At 35.0% G+C, this 19,589-nt stretch overlaps 1 protein-coding gene across 7 annotated transcripts; it reads left to right on the top strand.

The window, feature by feature from the left end:
• The first annotated feature begins 310 nt into the window (after nt 1-310).
• LOC309653336 (eukaryotic translation initiation factor 1A, X-chromosomal-like) lies at nt 311-17,342 on the top strand. 7 transcript variants are annotated; one of them, XR_014259105.1, is made up of 8 exons: nt 312-544; nt 4,633-4,716; nt 6,920-7,023; nt 8,084-8,134; nt 12,454-12,517; nt 13,764-13,855; nt 15,705-15,875; nt 16,333-16,446. XR_014259105.1 is itself a non-coding variant. In XM_082447948.1 (7 exons), the coding sequence occupies exons 1-7, from the start codon at nt 529-531 to the stop codon at nt 16,336-16,338; spliced, it is 417 nt and encodes a 138-aa protein (XP_082304074.1). In that variant the 5' UTR covers nt 315-528; the 3' UTR covers nt 16,339-17,342. The 7 variants fall into 7 exon arrangements, 4 of the variants coding, with proteins under 4 accessions (XP_082304075.1, XP_082304074.1, XP_082304072.1 ...); XR_014259106.1 differs by having other exon boundaries at nt 317-544; nt 12,454-12,535; XR_014259104.1 differs by lacking the exon at nt 12,454-12,517 and having other exon boundaries at nt 311-544.
• Nucleotides 17,343-19,589: the final 2,247 nt, after the last annotated feature.

Below are 19,589 nucleotides of genomic sequence, written 5' to 3'. Positions count from 1 at the left end.
TACAGAAGCATCACTCTGGAATTTGTTTCTCTGAAAAGGAAGACAGGCAACATAAACGTTAACAGTCAAGAAATTTTCTGGAAAAGGCAATTATTACAGAGTAGCAGAAGTGTATTCAAGAGCAGGAGACAGCTCGGGTGATTTCCAAGTAGGATAACGTCGTGGGCGTACTCTATACTTGATTCCTCCTCTTTTCAGCGCAGGGCCTGGTACTCGAATGATTCACCTTTTCCTACTGGAACCGCCCACAGTGTGTCTCACTTTCTCTAGCAGCGGGAAGTCAGTAGCTGTGGGCTACGCCTGCGCAGTAGGGGGGGCGGCGGGGAGAGGTCGAGCTTGGGGGATGGGGAAGCCGTGAAGCCTCCTGCGCAGCCATTTGCTTGCCAGTAAGCGTGGCTGCCTGCGGATCTCGCTTGAGCTGTGTGTTCGGTCTGCAACTACTAATTTCTTTCGGCACCTCGGAGGATTACCTGGCAGCGCCACCGACACCGGAACCCAGCTGGAAACGCTGAGGTCGCAGTTACCGCAATGCCCAAGAATAAAGGTAACGGCTTGGGTTCCGAGAACCATGGTTCTGCTCGGCTTGGTGTCGTCGGCAGTGACTCGCGGCGGTGGTAGTTCTTCCTTCTCGTGCTTGGCTGGTGTCCCTGAGCGGGACTTCGTTGTCGGGACAGGAGCTGGGAAGCTACTCCTAGCTCCCTCTCACTTTGCTCACGTTGCTATACAACCGACGCCATTATTCTAAGGGCCTCTAGAGGGTGAGTGTAAAATTTGTTCCTGGTTCACAGCAGGCTAACCAGCGGCGCGTCACGAACCTGGAGAGCCTCTCCTGGGCCGCCTGGCCTCTCCGGCGTTGGGCCCTTCCCAGGACTGACCAGGAACAGTTTTTAAACAGTGATTCTTGCTTTTGCGACCATTAAATCTTCGTACGTATTTTCTTTGTGGACTGTTGGTGAAGTCATTGCTTCTGTGTAAACACTAGGTGAAAGCTTGTTACGTATTTAGGTTCATCTCTGCCTGTTTACTTTCCCCCTTCCGTCACAAACTTGAACATTCTTGTTTACAAGGTATGTTACACATTTACAAAAGTTTTCAGCCTTCTTTTCTCATGACATAGATTCTGGTAGTAAATATTTCTACCCACCTTTATTCTGAGGCAAACCGTTCACGAATTATCAGATTTGACAATAACGTTGCTTGGAACTTCCAAAATGGGAGTCCTAACCTAAGTAAAGCAGAGCCCTCGGACAGTCACTCCTTAAAGAAGTTCTCCTTTTTAGAGACCTGAGTTCTGTCATTTTTAATCTCTTTACAGTGCCTCCTAGGAAACTATAAGGGCAAAGAGGGCAGCATAGCACCACATTTCACAGTCCACAAGAAGTCTCCCTTGATTATTCATTCTTGACACCCATATCTACTTGTGTCTCCTTTCTACTTAACCGCTTGCTCCACCGATGCTACCTCATTTTCTCTTTGTAGCTCTCACCACTTACTTTGCCTTGAGATGCTTGGTCACAGTTCTTTGCTTGCCCTGTTGAGTTCACTGCTCTCTGCGGCCTGCAAACCAGCTCACAGATTCTTTTTCTAGCAAGTGTTTTCCTGCTAATTATTCACTGCAACAGTAGGGTTGTCTTTCTAACCGTATGTTCGGTAAATTAGATAAGGCTTATACTAGTTTTTTCCTTATATATATAATTCATGATTATCTCACAAATAACAGTACATTTCAATAAATACCTTGTTTCCACCTGAATTTCTAGTAATGAAGTTTCAGCCTCCCTCACTAGATTGTATATTCTAAAGGGAATAACACCTGTTTTATGAATCTTGGATTACTACAACTTGGCACTTATTATATGTCCAATAAGTTTTTGTTAATGTTGTCTTCCTATGCTTCACTCCATCCTTAGGAACTTAGATACTAAGTTCCCTCCTTCTGTAGGACTTTTAAACTATCTGATGCCTAAGTAAGAGCACATCAGAGAATATCTCCAAATCACATCTGATTTTTTTTAGAAATTTTTATTAGAGTATAGTTGATTTACAACATCTGATCTAAGGAAGAGATCTGTGAAATTTGCCTGAACTTAGTTTTAGAAAGAAAGATGAACTATCTTTCAATATCAATATTGATATTGAAATATTCAATATCTGTATTGAATACAATACATTGTTATATTTTCAATTCTTTCAAAAGACAATTTTAAATGGATTTTATTACTTGATAGTAAAATAAGGGGTTTTTAAGGTATGGTTAATAAATACAGACTAAAGTCCTGGAAATTATACTTCTGAATTTAAGAATTACAACATACCTTCAGTTAAAGCCATCTGTGTACCTCTCTGAAATCACCTTTCTTTCTCTCATTCTGGAGATAATCATCCTGAATTTGATGTTTCAATCTGTGTATGTAAAACCAATCTGTTATTTTCTAGGTTACTTAGTTGAAACCTGTTGTTAGGACTCCTGAATTTTTGAGGTGAAGTTTAGTAATGTAGAAATAAAACTCTGTAGATATTTTTCTTCATTTGAAAATTCAAAAGCCCTGTGAATATAGTGTCAGTGAAGGTTACGCAAGTAAGGATATAAAATTACTTTGGACCATATGTTGAATAACTTTTGCTTTACTCACGCGGCTTGTTTTCTTTAGAAATCCATTCTTAAATCAGGAAAGAAAAAAAAAAAAAAAACCCATCCTCTGACCCACTTAAGAAGAACATTTGGGGTAAGATGCTCCTACCCTTTAAAGACATCACTTTTTTCTTTTTTTAAAAAAAATTTATTTTATTATATCTTATTTCTGACTGCGTTGGGTCTTCGTGGCCGCGCGCGGGCTTTCTCTAGTTGCAGCGAGTGGGGGCTACTCTTCATTGTGGTGCGCGGGCTTCTCACTGTGGTGGCTTCTCTTGTTGCGGAGCATGGGCTCTAGGCGCATGGGTTCGGTAGTTGCAGCCCGCAGGCTCAGTAGTTGCAGCCCGCAGGCCCTAGAGCCCGCGGGCTTCAGTGGTTGTGGCGTATGGGCTCAGTAGTTGTGGCTCGCAGGCTCTAGAGCACAGGCTGAGTAATTGTGGCACACAGGCTTAGTTGCTCTGCGGCATGTGGGATCTTCCCGGACCAGGGTTCGAATCTGTGAACCCTGGCACTGGCAGGCGTATTCCTAACCACTGCACCACCAGGGAGGTCCCTCTTCTTTTTTTTTTTTTTTTTTTTAATACTTCCAGGAAATCTACATTTTATTGAAGTATTATGCCAAACTAAGGACATATGATTTTTAAATTTTCATTCATTTAGAAATATAGGAACTACTCTTGGTTTATTTGAAAAACTGGCAAACTGTGATATATGACTAAGTAAGCGAAGCAGGTATTATTGTCCTTGTCCTAACGGAGCTTCCAGTGTATTTTGAAGTTCTGGCATGTTTTATATCTTGAAATAAACACTTTTTTCCCTTTTGAGGAAGTTAGTTATGATGTGTCCTTAATGTATAGGATAGTGAGTCCAGATAAGTCAGGGAATTGTGAAGACCACCTACCTTTTAGTATAGCACAGCAATGTGAGGCTGCCCCAGGAGGTAGAGGGTGCATTCAAGAAGATAGGTGTCAGTTTTTACAGTGGCAGATGCACATTTTAAATTCTGTTCGGGATTTTTGTTTCAAACTCTTCCCATGGGTCCCTTATTACTATCTGTCACAGCCTTTCTCCCATCTATTGGAAATGGGTGCTCTTGCGTAGGTTTTGGAATGGTAATAAAATGCTATGAAGAAGTAGCCTAATTCCTCGATTATGTAGTAGAAAGTTTCACAAGGAACTAAAGTTAATGTTATAGTCAAATACATTAAATTTTAGTGAAAGCAAAAATTCAAAAGTACAGTTAAGTATGATTTTAAATCTTTAGCATGGTATGGTTGTAACAGAGGACTAGATAATAGTCTTTCTTTGCTGATGGCAGTATAAATGAATATACTTCAGCAGAAGTCTTAAGGAGGTGGATACATAACTTTTATCCTGGAAATTCTGCTTCTATAAATTTATCCTATGGCGCTTGTTTGTAGGATAATCTCACCTCAGCCTTATTAAATAACAGTAAAACATTAGAAGTAACCAAAATAAGGAATTAAGTTTACTCTGTTAAAATGTTCATCTTAGTCTATTGTTCAATTGACATGAAAAGTTACGCAAAACACATTATTGAGTGGGATTAAAATACATTGTAGAAGAGACTGTACGGAATCCAATTTTAATTTGAAAGCATGGACAATAAAATGTTGATAGTTATCCCTGGTAATGGGATTTTTGTTCTCTATACTTCCGTATAAGAAGTAGTTTTATATGAGAAAAATCCAAATCTAAACGCCAAAGTAAGGTATATGCTTGATAATATGTTTATCCGGTAAGGGATTTAAAAGAAAACCTTTGACAAATTGTAACTACTGGGTAACCAAATTAGGTTAAAGTTTAAAAATCTTACATAGAGTTCTGTTAATATTGTACTGCTCTTTAAATGATAATTTTTTTTCCTTTTCTGTTTTTATAAAGTTTAAAGTCTTACTTTAGCTTGTTTCAAGTTTAGTTTGTAAGATATTATATAGATAATTACACTTAATTTTTTATTCACTTTTTAAATCAATTAGGTAAAGGAGGTAAAAACAGGCGCAGGGGTAAGAATGAGAATGAATCTGAAAAAAGAGAGTTAGTGTTTAAAGAAGATGGACAAGGTAAGAATTTTGAAGTTATTAATGTCATTTTTTGATAATGTGAATTTCAGTCTTTAACCTGAAATGGGTCTTAGTCACAATCCTGAACAGTTGCCTTTCTTCATTTATAATACCCCATACTTCTTCAGAATTTGTCCATTGAGTAGCCCACTGGATACTATTTCTGATAGAGGATTAATTGGTGGCATTTCTGTAAACATAGTTTTCTTTGTTCTATGTGGAAAAGCGTGATATAAGTGAGAGTGAATTTCAGGATTTAGAGCAGAGTAAGGCTGCCTGACAACACTGAAAATATCCTACTCTAGTGTAATAGTGGGTAATGTTATACATTATTCAGTAGAGTATGACAAATACATCCCAAGACTATCAGACCCTCACTACTCCAGTGCCACTAGCACACGATCATAAAATTTAATAAAACAACTGATAATTGTTGACTGACTTTTTAAGTAAGTGCAGACTAAAATTTAAAATGAGTAAAATAAATTGACTGAAGCACTTACTTTTTTCCTTTTAAAAAAAAAGTTAAGCCTACAGAAAAGTTGGAATATGAGTACACCAAGCTCCCATCTATTCTTTACCTAGATTCACTAGTTTTTAAAGTTTTCTTTGTGTATTTATTTTCTCTTTGTATATGTACATGAAAATTTTTACTAACCTTTTTAACTTTCTTATAAGCAGATATAGTTATATACAGTTACAGACTTTAGCCCTAAATACTTCAGCATATATCTCCTAAGAACAAGGGCTTTCTCCTGCATAACTACAGTAGACTGGTCACTAGAAATTTAACCTTAGTAAGTACTGTTTTTCATGGTAGCCACTAGCCATGTGTGGCTATTGAAATGAATTGAAATTAAATTTTGAGCTATCAATGAACATATTGTTCAAGTCAGATATATAATTTTCCCTCAATGGAAAAATTCTGCTGGATATTGCTGACCCAGTGTATAATCTACATTCACATTTCTCCATTTGTTTTAGTAATTTCCTGCACTTTATAAAAAAACTGTGTAGTTATTCATGCCATACTGCAAGCCACTAGAAAATCAGCATCTTTATTAATTGTATGAAACATGTTGTCTGGCTAAAGATAATCAGTTACTTAGCCTTCATAGTGTCTCCTTACGTTAGCAGTTTGTTTTCAGGGCCAGTTTTTAAATTTCTTTTCTCTCTCATTTTCTCCCATGTTGAAGAAGTGCTGAGTAGTAAAGCTAGGTTCATTGGCCTGTGGTAAAAGGGACTCAACTTACCAGCCCCACAGTGTAGATCTCATTTACCTCTCAGTGTAATTATAAATTAGTCCAGGGTCTCTGTGATGTTAGTCCTTAGGAAGAAGTTTAGTAGTGTGAAGGTTTTATATTAATTACCTGTTTCTTTCTCCTTACTCCCATGCCTGCTTTTGTCATTTAAATCTAGAAGAGATTGCCACATACTGGCTAATGCTTATATCAGTGTTTTCAAGTGGCAGTAGAATCAGGTGGCCTCTTGAGGATACTCTTAGAAATACTTTTTTTAAACATTTGCATTTTATCTTGGAACATTATTTTTGTTTTTTTTAAGACCTTTACAGTAATCACCAAGGTATTCTCAAGCAAAAGTTTATTAATAATTAACCTACTGTTTATTATGATTAAAGTTTCTGAGGGAAAGGAGAACCAAGATTTGGCTGTTATTCAACTGTGAGAGGTTTATAAGTCAGCATTACAGTGTGTAATGTGGAATGAGCCACTTTGATGTCTAAAGGTAGAGCATGCAGTCATGAGGACCAAGCCTGAACTGATGTACTCGAAATGAGTGGATAATTAAAATATTCCTAATAACGGAGATAACTTGCCATGGAAATGGCATTTGGGATCTTGGATAAATTACTTGACTTCTGTAGGGTTTTATTTGCTCTAAAAATAAGAGGGTAAAGTATATAAGTATAGCTGGAAGAGGCTATAGAAATGGTTCAGCAGATGAAGTGTGCTCTCATTTTCTTGGATAAGATTATTATATGTCTCTTTCAGACAGCTCTCACATGGTAGAATACTTAAAATTTTCGCTGAACAAGCCTTTCTTCTTTCTTTGTAAAAAAATTACGGTTTGATCCAAAGTTAGCAGTAAAAGTGAAGTTACCAACTTAATATCAATTGTTACATTTTAAGAAAAATTAAACAGTATTTTACAGTTTTTTCTTTTGTTTCTTTTCCTCCATAAGAATATGCTCAGGTAATCAAAATGTTGGGAAATGGAAGATTGGAAGCAATGTGTTTTGATGGTGTGAAGAGGTTATGTCATATAAGAGGAAAATTGAGAAAAAAGGTAGGTATGGAGATTTATTTTACTTTAATACAAAATTTGCCTTTTAAAAAATTGACTCTGCTTTAGATAATATATGGGCCAAGCGACTCATTTTTGTGAGTTCCCAAAGACTTCAAAAATAATGATTTATATGGCAATCTAAATACATAAAATAATAGAAGATCCGTGATAACTTTCAAAATAGAGGATTATATTTACAAAGAATTATTTGCTTCACCTATGTGGGATTTATGCCAGAAATGTATACTATTGAGGAAACAATTCGACAGATTCAGTCTATAAAACAGAGGATGTGGACTCTTAAAAAAATGTTATGCCTTGAAAGAAAGAAAAAAAGCCGGAGAATTGTTTTAAGATTAAAGGAGACTAAAGTAATTGCTAATTAAATATAGTATATATTCCTTGGTTAAGATTTTGGTTTGGGGGAAACAGCTGTACACGATATTAGGAAAATTTGGAACATGTTATATCATAGTTTTTAGTAGTTCTGGCGGATTTATTGATCACATTGTTTAAAAGTTCCTTCAACTCTAATTTTTTTATTTAAAAAATATATTTGGTCGGTTAAGTCATTCTTTTCCAATTGATGGTGGGATTTGGTCCTGTATTTATGTAGATTGGTGACTGGATGGCTGTATTTGTGTAGATGACTGATTTTCATATATGTTAAATAATTAAATATCTCAGGAGTGATTGGTGATTAAAAGTCTTTCACTTACCTGACAAATAATTATGTTTTTGTAATTTTTAAACTCTCAGGTAGTTGAAATAAAATAATTATGTATTTTTAACATCCTAAAATAGAAAATTTGACACAAACTGTATACTATAGCTCTTTCTTAATATACTGTAACTATAACTAGAGTCTGTCTCACACACGCATGTGTACACACACACACCCACAGTATACTATATTCTATAGTTTTTCCCTATTTCCTAGTAAGTACATTTTCCACACTGGGTGAATAGTACATATTTTTTGTAGGAAGAATGGTTTAACATAGCACTCTGTTATTCGTTTTTATATCAAATATAACATACAGTAAATTTTCTTTCATAGGTTTGGATAAATACCTCAGACATTATATTGGTTGGTCTTCGAGACTATCAGGTAACAATCACATTTAAATTTGTAGTGCCCTTGTATTTAGTAAGTCATTAATATTTAGAAGATGCAATAAAAGCATATTTAAGCAGTCCTAGCCAATTATGACTTCTCACCATTCTGTTGTCAAAATTTATTAAGGTCCAGTTGTATTCAAGACTATAGGATATACCTTGTTTGGAATAATTCCCATGACTGATTAATGATACATGTGTTTTGTGGGAAGACTGGTTAGTATTGTTTTTCTTTTAAATATCATGTGCAGTAAATATTCTCTCATAATTTTGGATAAACACCACAGACCATCATTCTGTCCTCATTCTTTTTTTTTTTTTTTTTTTTTTTTTAAATATTTATATTTTATTTGGCTGCGTGGGGTCTTAGTTGTGGCAGGCGGGATCTTTGTTGCCACGTGGGGGATCTTCGTTTTGGCATGCAGGATCTTTTTTAGTTGCGGCATGAGAACTCTTAGTTGTGCCATGTGGGATCTAGTTCCCTGACCAGGGGTCGAACCTGGCCGCCTGCATTGGGAGCACAGAGTCTTAGCCACTGCACCACCAGGGAAGTCCCGTGTCCTCTTTCATTTAATGTCCAGTTGTATTCTAGGCATTGTGCTAGGTGTTCAGGGGTTATGGTTCCCAAATGTCAGTCAGTGAAATATTTATTGGTGCAGGCTGATTTTTTCACTGTTCTGTCGTGAAATGAGAAGATACGCACGTTTTATATGGTGTTTTTCACATAGCTAAGTTATCCATTTTCCTTTCCTTTTTTTTTTTTTTTTTTTTTGTTTCTTGCCTGTGCTTCAGCTTTCAAGGCTTTTAATTCCCTGACGAGGGATTGAACCCATGCTACTGCAGTGGAAGTGCTGAGTACTAACGACTGCACCACCAGGGAACTCCCCTCCATTTTGCTTGTTAAATATATTTTTTTTAATTACCTTTTGTGAAATAAGAACAGTAGTATATGATGGTGGTTTTTATTAGTGTTCTTACTCGTCAAAACAAAAATTTAGTAATTTTATGTCAGGGTCCCAATTATTATTTTATTTTAAAATTTAGAGGTCTCAAATCCACGTTTGGTAAACCACTATTCTGGATGATGCAGCTGAATAAGTCAAACCTTCCAATCTCCAAAAGGGTTTTTACAGTTGTATAGTAGAAGGATAAGACGTGCACTCAGTAGTTACAGTACAAACTGTTTTTTAAGTGTATGTTATAAATTTGAGATGAACGCTTAGAAAAGAACATGATAGTTGCCCTCTATGATGTCAGCCTTTAGACTCTATATGCATTGTGTGTCTGAAATCCATCTGATTTCTGTCGCATCCATCATCTGTGTTTAATTACGTTGTGAGTGAAATGATTGCTGTCTCTGTTCTATCATCAGGTCAAGTTTTTCATAGATATCTGTTGGGTCTAACTCATTTGTAAAGTTTCAGTCTTCTCCTTCCTTGTTGATTTTTTACATGATTGTTCTATTTGTGATTGAAAGAGGCATTTTGAGGTCAGTTAACATACGTTTCATCGCCATAATTTTAATTTTTTTAAATAATCTGCATCTCTTGATTTTCTCTATTTAGTGAAATATTCTGACAAAGTTTTTTTGACATGGTTTCTTTCAGTTCTTTAAGTATATTTATAGTAACTGATGTAAAGTCTTTGTTAAGTACAACTTCTGGGTTTTCTCAGCAACAGTTAGTAATGACTTCTTTTCTTGTGTGTGACCACCCTTTCCTATTTCTTTGTGTGTCTGATAATTTTTTTGTTGAGAACTAGAAAGTGCAAATATAATGTGGCAAGACTGGAAATCAGATTTCTTCTCCCAGGGTTTGTTCTTGCTGTTGTTTGCTGTTGTTTTCTGAAACAAATTCTGTTTGGTCTGTATGTTTTTCTTGTGTGTGGTCATTGAATGCTTGGTTATCTTAGCAAACAGCCCATGTGTGAGATGTCATTAAAACCAGTAAGCCTCCCAGCTTTTGCATATGGAGTCTATGCATGTTGGGGCATACCTTTTAACACTCAGCCAGGCAGTAATACTCTCTTAGTCTTAATTTCATGCTTGTGCAGAATTGCAGGGTCACTCAGAGCTGGGAGATTAGGACCTTTCCAGGTCCTTGATGAGTTTACGTGCAGCCCAGATTCCACATATTGAGTGAGATCATACAGTATTTGTCTTTCTTTGTCTGACTTATTTCTCTTAGCATACTGCCCTCCAGGTTCATCCATGTTGTTGCAAATGGCAGGATTTATATATGTTGGATATTAATCCCTTTTTGGTCGTATCATTTGCAAATATTTTCTCCTATCTAGTAGGTTGTCTTTTAATTTCATTGATGATTTCCTGTGCTGTGTAAAAGCTTTTTAGAGTGATGTAGTTCCACTTGTCCCTTTTTGCTTTTGTTGCTTATGCCTTTGGTGTCATATCCAAAAAAACAATTGCCAAGATAAACATCAAGTACCTTTTCTCTGTTCTCTTTTAGTAGTTTTATGGCTTCCGGTCTTGTGTTTAAGTCTTTGATCTATTTCAAGTTAATTTCAGGCAGTTTTTGGTGTAAGAAAGGGGTCCAGTTTCATGTAAGTATTCAGTTTTCCCAATCCTATTTATTGAAGAGTGTCTTTTCTACACTGTGTTGTCTTGGTTCCCTTGTTAAGAATTAGTTGACCACTTTTGCAAAATTTTATTTCTCGGTTCTCAATTCTCTTCCATTGTCAACAGGACTGTTTTAATGCCAGTACCTTACTGTTTTGACAACTGTATTTTGAAATCAGGAAGTGCGATGCCTCCAGCTTTGTACTTTCTCAAGACTGCTTTGGCTATTTGGAGTGTTTGTGGTTCCATATAACTTTATCTGTCTGTGAAAAAAAATGCCACTGAAATTTTTATAGGAATTATGTTGAATCTCTAAATTACTTTGGGTAATATGGACACTTTAATAGTATTAATTATTTCAGTTCAAGAACATGGGATACATTTCCATTTATTTGTTTCTTTCATCAGTATCTTATAGTTTTCAGTGTATAGATCTTTTACGTCCTTGGTTAAATTTATTTCTGAGTATTTGTAATGCTATTGTATTGATGCTATTGTAAATGAGATTGTTTTCTTGATTTCTTTTTTCGGTAGTTCCTTGCTAGTTTATACAGACATAACTGGTTTTTGTGTTGACTTGATAACCTGAAACTTTACTGAATTTGCTTCTTGTATCTATTTTTATGAAGTGGATCATACATTGATAGTCTTTTCCTTTTTAATATTCTATAATAAAAACTTGTAATCTGTCCATAAAAATGTATCATTTTCATGTCCATTTTCTTGGTTTAACTTTATATAAACCCCCAAAGTGGAGAGAATAGTTATTAATTCCCAGTTTAATTCTCTGTTTTGTGGACAGTGAAACCACAATTCTTAAGGGATTAATATTCTAACATTAATGTGATAGCTACAAACAGCTCTTCTGATTCTTAATCTTTGGTGAATAATTACATATCCTTGCTACTCACAGTAATCTAAAGATAATAGCAGGATCACCACCATCTGGAAGCAAGTTAACAGGTTATTAGCCCAATCTCCTATCTACTGAGTCAATATCAGAATTTTAACACAATCCCTGTATGTTTTGTGTGCACATTACAGTTTGAGAAGTGTTGGTTTATATTACATTGCAGTTGCATCACTGTGATGATTTCAGTTGCCTTTCTTTAGGTCTTTTCTAGGTTAACTGTCAGCATTCAAACTCATTTTTTCTTCTGTAAATGACTCAGATTCTTTACAATGGAGAAATGTGAACATTTTAGGGCAGTAGTTCTCAGGGATATTTGCGTCTGAAACACCCAAAAGAGCTTTTTAAATACAGATTTTTGGACTTTACCTCAGGTGTGTCAATTTTCAGGAGATAAGGTTATCTTTTTAAAGTGCCACAAACAATTCTAATAGGTAAGCTACCCTAAGAACCACTGATTATAGAAAGGCTTATTAATTTTCTTGGGTAATAATACCACTTGCAGTTTGAATTACAGTGTGGCCAAGGACCACATTGCATCTTTTTCTCTTTTTCTACTTTTTCTTTCCTTCCCCCCCTTATTTTCCTTTTATCTCTTTATTAAAGTGAATTCTATAAGTAATTTTTCTGGGCTATTCATTATTTGAATGCAAACTTCTTGCCAAGGGTTTTTTTTAAAGAAGATAGAAGGAAGGTGAAGAAAAGCAGAGAATTTGTAACAGAACAGTGAGCTTTTTCTTAGTGTGTTTAATTAGAAAGTAATTTATGAGGCAACTGATGATATTTTGGCATAACCTGTTTTGTTGGTTACTTGTTATTCTCCAAGGATAACAAAGCTGATGTAATTTTAAAGTACAATGCAGATGAAGCTAGAAGTCTGAAGGCTTATGGTGAGCTTCCAGAACATGGTAATTAATGTTAAAGTTATTACATTTCCCTGTCTTACAGTGATATTAGCTTGTTAGTGTTTAGGTGAAGCAGTTTTGACAGAATTCTGTCTCTTTTACATATTTTTTTGCATATGTGCTTAAATTAGCTTTAAGTATGTATATCCTTTAAAATATAAACAATTTAGTAATAAATTGAATTCTCTTCCTAATAAATGTTCTTCTGGTGGGGAGTGTAAAAGTTTATAAACTCTGGACTTGTGTATAATATCTGTTAAAGGTGTACATTAGTTACAGTGTTTTAAACTGTTCTTAAGAGATGATCTGTCTTCAGCTAAATGAGGGTAACAGTCATGGTACTTGTATTGATTTTTATAGAAAACAGTGTTCAGTTTAACTTAGCATAGTACTATCCCAGAGAGTTTTGTGGGGTTTGTGTGTTTTTAACAGATAACTCCTTTTATTTCTTAAAGGCAAAAGTGTTGCATTCTTACTGTAGTAAACGTGAAAAGATTAAAGTAAATTTCTAATAACATAAAAGAGGCAATATAGTAAGCTCACATTTTTAACTTGGAAGCTATTTTATTTGATTTACTTTACTCCATTGCATTTTATTATAAAATTATGAGATTTTTGAGTAAGCATGAAAATTCTGATGAAATTATTGGCCTTTTAAGAAATACTAAGATATCTGGAAATCAGATCAATACTTTCTTACTTTTGTTGCTTAGGGATAAGCATGATTTGAAAGTTTTTCTGACTGATTTGGTAAGTCTATCCAGTGGTTACATTCATTTGGTTAGTTATCCAATGGTTGGTGAAGTGGATGTTCTTATCTTAGGAGAAGTTTATACGTGCCAAGGGTAAGTTGTTAACATGCATACAAGCCCTTTTTGAAAGATACTTCAGAAATATAATAACTACTAAGTTAGTGTAATTAGAGCCAGCCTGCCTTACGTGTATTTTTTTGAACAAGATAAAATTATAGTGCGTATACTCTTCATTGTAATGACTTTGCAGTGAACTTCTGGAGGTTTCAGTGTGAATTTGCTTTGTGTGATGAGTTGTTTGTAGGAAGATTAGGAAGATTTTTCTTGGAATGAAATGGTTGAATTGAAGATTACTTATAAGAGTCTTCTTGTATAGTTCAGTGTTTTAGTATTCTTTATTGTTTCAGTATTATTTCTTTTAGTAGGCAATCCACCTAGTAACATCTTGATTTTATATATATATGTTACTGTGTTTTTAGCAAAAATTAATGAAACAGATACCTTTGGTGCTGGAGATGATGACGAAATCCAGTTTGATGACATTGGAGATGATGATGAAGACACTGATGATGTAAGTAGTGGATGAACCTTGTGGCTTTTTTTTTTTTTTTTTTTTATAAATTTATTTATTTATTTATGGCTGTGTTGGGTGTTCGTTTCTATGCGAGGGCTTTCTCCAGTTGCGGCGAGTGGGGGCCACTCCTCATCGCGGTGCGCGGGCCTCTCACTGTCGCGGCCTCTCCCGTTGCGGAGCACAGGCTCCAGACGCGCAGGCTCAGCAGTTGTGGCTCACGGGCTCAGTTGCTCCGTGGCATGTGGGATCTTCCCAGACCAGGGCTCGAACCCGTGTCCCCTGCATTGGCAGGCAGACTCTCAACCACTGTGCCACCAGGGAAGCCCGCTTGTGGCTTTTTGTTTGATTGTTTTGTTTATGAAGGTAGTCAGATGTTTACTTTTGATCTCAGAATGTTGAACACTTAAATTGAATATATTTTGAGACTTATCCATAAATTTGAATATTCATTAGTATTCAGAAACCCTCTAGTCAGACTTTTTAAACTTTGAGAAACCTTGTAATTCTTGAAACCCTTCTTCCTTTGAAAAGCTCAGTTAGCTCTGACAGTGGATACTCCATAATGATAACTTACTAGGTAAGAATGTCTACAGCGATAGCTATTAAGAAGTTTAGCAGACAGCTTAAAAAATATGCCATCTCCCAAATAAAATGTTTGTTTGTATGTTAAAAGAAGAAAATCATGTTTAAGCCAACTTGCTGAAGCATTGAAATTACAATATTCTCCAAAGCCGTAAAACGGAGGCATGTTGCCTGTGTATTTAGAGGTTACATTATTTTATTTGTCATATAACACTGTTGGCCAAACTCTTGGTTTGGAGTTTGTGGAAAAAAGGTTGTTTTTCTTAGTAATGAAACGGTGAGAATAAGAGTGTTAAATGCCTGACTGTTCTACTGTTACTATATTTATGTTAAATTCATCCTGATTTTCTTGAAATTTCATGTTAAGTAATCGGGATGGTGGTATGGCTTACCACCATCGAGCTTACCTCCAGTCAAGCTTATTAGGCCTTTTTTTTTTTTGTACCTCTGTATTAAAAGTATAGTTTAGAAACAAAAAGTCCGAAAATATTAATTAGTGTTTTATTGGATGTGAAGGTGGAATTTTAGAATACCTAGAGCATTTGTTCCTGACCAAGATTGTGCAGCACAATTAACCAAGCTTTTCAAGAAGAAAAGATTCACAGTCTTTCAGTCACCAACATCATTATTAAGAGCATTTTCAGACACTCAGAGAAATTGAGAGAATTTTAAATTGAAGTGAACAATCACCCAGAAATAGGAAATGAAAAAGGATTAGAAAAATATTGTTCTGTTTTTAAATATTTTTTACTTTTTCTGTTACACTTTTGCTATCAGAAGGTCCAAGAGTTTGACGTAACTATTTCAGTTTGCATTATTTATTTATGATGCTTCTGTCATTGTCTGTTATACGTTTGGGATTATAAATTATGTAAATGCTAAAATGAGCATCTCAAGTCTGCTAAATTGTGGCTGAAAAAAAAAATCAGTCAGCTGTATTTTCGAAAAGTGAAGTCCCAGTTTTATGAATCAAGAGTTACAAATCGGAAATTCTATAAACTGATCATATAAGAGGAAAGAATCCAGTAATTGAACAAATTCTGTTTAATGACATCTTTGTAGCATAGGTGGTCTCTAATGCTGACAGCAGATTTCTTAGAAATGCTGTTCTCTCTGTTGAACTAGCATTTTGTTCAGTTTTGCCAGAGAGTTCTTGTGACTCAATTAATACTTTGACAGTAGAACTAACAATTATTTTCCGGGGCAAGAATGTAAAATGCAACAGTTGTGTAGTATATTAACAGAGACTTGAACGTTTTGACAGCTGAGCCGGGGTTGAAGGCTAGGAATATAAGCAGAGTGAATGCTTGAATACCCAGCCACAGAATTAAGTCTTCCCTCAGAAGAAAAAGAAAACACCTTTCTGGATCTATGCCAACACTTCCTTTGGTGCTGTGTCTAAGCAGCCTTGTTGGGAGAGAAACTAAAGACAATGGTGATTAAAAGAATTTGTGTTATTTTGAATGTTTTGGTTAGGTTTATGTTTATTACCTCTCAGTCCTACTTTTTCCAGAGTCATTTTGCCAGGTGATATACTTGTTTCAATCCTATGATTAAGTTGACTCAGAGAAGAATTTGGTTTAGTACCACACTTCTGTCGTTCTTAAGGGAATTTTACTTCCCCATGTCTGTTCCCAGTTCCAAAACAAAAAGTCTCTGATCACTAGCATGAAAGGAAAGAATGAGATGCTAAACTTTATTAAGAATAGGCTGCATAACATCTAATGTTCTCATAGAGATTTACTGATAGCAGACAGGAATTGAGAAAAAATCTGGTTGGTGTACAGAATTTTTGTTCAAGGATTTATTTTCCAGATAGTCTAAGGGGGTCCTATATGCAGTATTATAAGAATTATTTTTTCCATTGACCTGATGTTCTTTTCACTTAACAGATCTAAATTGAACTCAAAGTTTCTGAGGATTGTTCTACAGTTTGAATTTTGGTCATCACCTGTTAAGAAGAATAAAACTTCATTCAGCATGAATGTAGTTTAAGGCACACTGATTTGTTTTCATTGTTTTAAAGTATTTATTATATTTGTATAAAAAACTGATGAAGCTGAATTATATTCAGTAAAATGTTAACACTTTGTTCTTTTAATGTGATGGAACTTAGGGGTAGAAGATCACAATATCTGCTGTTAAAACAGTGGGAGGAAAGAAAGAAGAAAAGAGATGCCTTCCCCACTCTGATTACTTTACTTCCAGTTAATGGATGTTTTGAATAAATTGCCTTATCATCGTAGACTGTGATAAGCCCTAGTTCCAACTAGTCTGTTTACAGAGTCTTTCTGTATGTTCCAGTTACCTAGATGGTCTCCTGAGATTTTTGATAAAATTTAAGGAAAGAAGAAATCTGCATCTGAAGTCAAGAAAAGGGGCTATTTTCAGATATATGTAGCCATGTGTATTTTTATACTAATTTTGGTAACTTGTATATTCTTTTCATCATTTTATGTTGCCAGCATCGTAATAAAAGCATTTCCAAAATGCAGTTTTTAGAATACGGGTTTGAGTAGTAATTTTGAATTTGTAAGATTAGTAGTTGAAAAAATTCTGTGCTAGGTAATACTCAATTTCCTTAACGTTGAAAGTTTTGATGTATTTGTTGACAGTGTTTTTACTCAAGTAAGACAACTTTTAATGGTAAAATAAGTAGATTATTCTTTACTATACAAAATAGATTGTATATGTTGTTTCATTGTCAAAAGTCATACATTGTAACCCATAGTTTTGAGTTTTATGAAAAATTAAATTACAATGTATAAATGAAAATCTCATTTCATAAAAAATTCTATAAACTAAGTCTTTCTTAAACTATCCCTTAGCTGAGAGAAGGGAAAAGAAGGAACCACAGCTAAGAAATACAATAAAATGTTGCATTGAGTGTATTTCGGCCTTACTTTGTGTTACTGGTGTATTTTTATGTGTGTTCCAATTTTTTTGTGTTTATATTTTACTAGGAGTTTAGGTCATAACCTTTTTTTAACGTTTTGTTTTGAAGTTATCAACTATAGTAAGATGAAATTAAGGGCAAGGCTAGTTAAACAGCCTCAGTTCAATTTTATACAACTTTAGTAAGAAAAGATTCATCAGGTAATTTGTGAAACATTATATTTTGTCTGAGAATTTTTCAGCAGTGAAAATTAATATACAGGGACTACACCTTTACCTGGTTTCAGTAATATAAATATAACTAAGGGGGATAAACCTTCATATGCTTCCATCTCACTTTGCTCTAATTTTACTTCCCAAGTGTGAAAACTCTAGGTTCAAAATCTGAGGCCAGAATATGTACGTAATTAAATCTAAGAAGAAGAGAAGTTTCACAGATGTGGTTTGTGGTTCTTAATCTGTGAGTTCCTGAACACTTACCTAGGTGATGAATGTGTTTGAGACTAAGGACTAGTTGTTGATACTCTTAAGAAACAAGCTTGAGAAGGTGACTTAGTGGTTGTCTTCATGGGCAGTCAACTAGTCTTTTATACATAAAGGTATATTAGGTTTACCTGTCTTCAACATTTTGCCAAAAATATCAGAATCTGCATATGTGATACAGTTCATGGTAGGTGGAGACCCTACTTAAAAAACTTTTCTGTTGACTTCCTCAGATAAATATGGTTTGCCCCAAGATTTACTCTACTCCCAGTTTGTGTTTGCTAGTTGTTGTGGTCTGATTGTGTCCTTTGGAAATTTGTATATTGAAATCCCAACCCCTAAAGACGATGGTGTTGGCAAGTGGGGCCTTCAGGAGGTCATCAGGCACCAAGGAGGAACTCTTATAAATGTGGTCACTGCTCTTAGGAAGGAAACCTCCTAGGGTTCTTCTGCCATGAGAAGACAGAGCAAGAACTCAGCAGTGTGCAAGTCAAAGGAGGACCTTCACCAGAACTCTAACCATACCAGCACCCTGATCCTAGACTGCCAATGTCCAGAATTATGAGAAATTTCTGTTGTTTATAAGCCACCCAATCTGTACTATTTTGTTATAGCAGTCTGAATGAAGTAAGATACTGGTAACAGACTTTTTTCTTGCTGTTTAGTACCAGTGCAGCATAGTGTTTCATCTTGAGTTGGATCAAAGATGTAGCTTATGTGCAGTTTCCCATGGAAGAATTATTTTGATACACGTCATTAGAAATTTTATAGATTCGTTGTTTTGATAATATTTCAAAAGAATGAAAGGAAGAAAAAGAAACGTGTTACATTCTTTGATAACCACAATACAATCACATAAACTGTGTCTAGAAAGGAAATCAAAATGTTTGAAAGCCAAGAAAAGTAACCTTTATAGTCAGTCGTCCATATTCGTGGGTTCTGCATCCATGAATTGAACTGTGGATCTAAAATATTAAAATAAGAATTCCAGAAAGTTCCAAAAAGCAAAGCTTGAATTTGCTACACAATGGCAACTATATATACACTATTATTATTCTATTTACAACTGCATAGTATTTACATTGTATTAAGTATTGTAAGTAATCTAGAGATTCTATGCCACTTTATGTAAGGGATTTTATGTTCTTAGATTCTGACAACTGTAGGGGGGTCCTGGAATCAATCTTCAGGAGATACCAAGGAACAGCTGACTATAGTGATTTGGTACTTATTAACTTTTTGTATAGTAAATTTGGTAGGGTTGCATTTTCATGCATTGTTTATCGTACTTATAGGACATATGTATATACAGTATAAATGTGTTATTAAGGTGGTTAATAAATGCATAAGCTTTTGTGTAAGAAGGCTGGCAACATTTAATTAGTTGGCTATCGTTGCTTTGAGCCTTAAGGAGCTTATAAACTACGCATTGTGGACAGTCTTGTATTTTATTAAGGAATGACCATTGATTTTCTTGCCATATATTGGTATCATAACTAAAAATATACTTGCTACAAAACTTGTGATTGGTTTAGCTTAATTCTAGCTATGTTGAGTAAGTGTTCCTTCATTAGGTATATGCTGTCAGTATTCACAAATGAGTAAACACATGTTTGGAATAAAACACATTTATTGTTGATACTTCAATTTGTATTTTATACAGTAGTTTTAATCACATTTAGCATTAGCTTTTGGTTGACATAAAATAACAAAATAAAAGAAGGTTTTTTTTCTCCCTTTTTTATTATTGTGGTAAAATGCACATAAAATT

This window comes from Balaenoptera physalus (assembly GCF_965194825.1).
Source record: "Balaenoptera physalus genome assembly, chromosome: Y".
NCBI classification, from domain to species: domain Eukaryota; kingdom Metazoa; phylum Chordata; class Mammalia; order Artiodactyla; family Balaenopteridae; genus Balaenoptera; species Balaenoptera physalus.
The sequence above is the reverse complement of the archived record's forward strand: the minus strand, read 5'-3'. Positions and strand labels throughout refer to the sequence as shown.

What these genes read in the sequence shown, in the direction of transcription:
- LOC309653336 (XM_082447946.1), top strand. An exon ending in GTTTAAAGAAGATGGACAAG is followed by an intron (nt 4,717 to 6,919) that starts GTAAGAATTTTG and finishes TTCCTCCATAAG; the next exon opens with AATATGCTCAGGTAATCAAA. An exon ending in ATGATGAAGACACTGATGAT is followed by an intron (nt 13,856 to 16,332) that starts GTAAGTAGTGGA and finishes TTCACTTAACAG; the next exon opens with ATCTAAATTGAACTCAAAGT.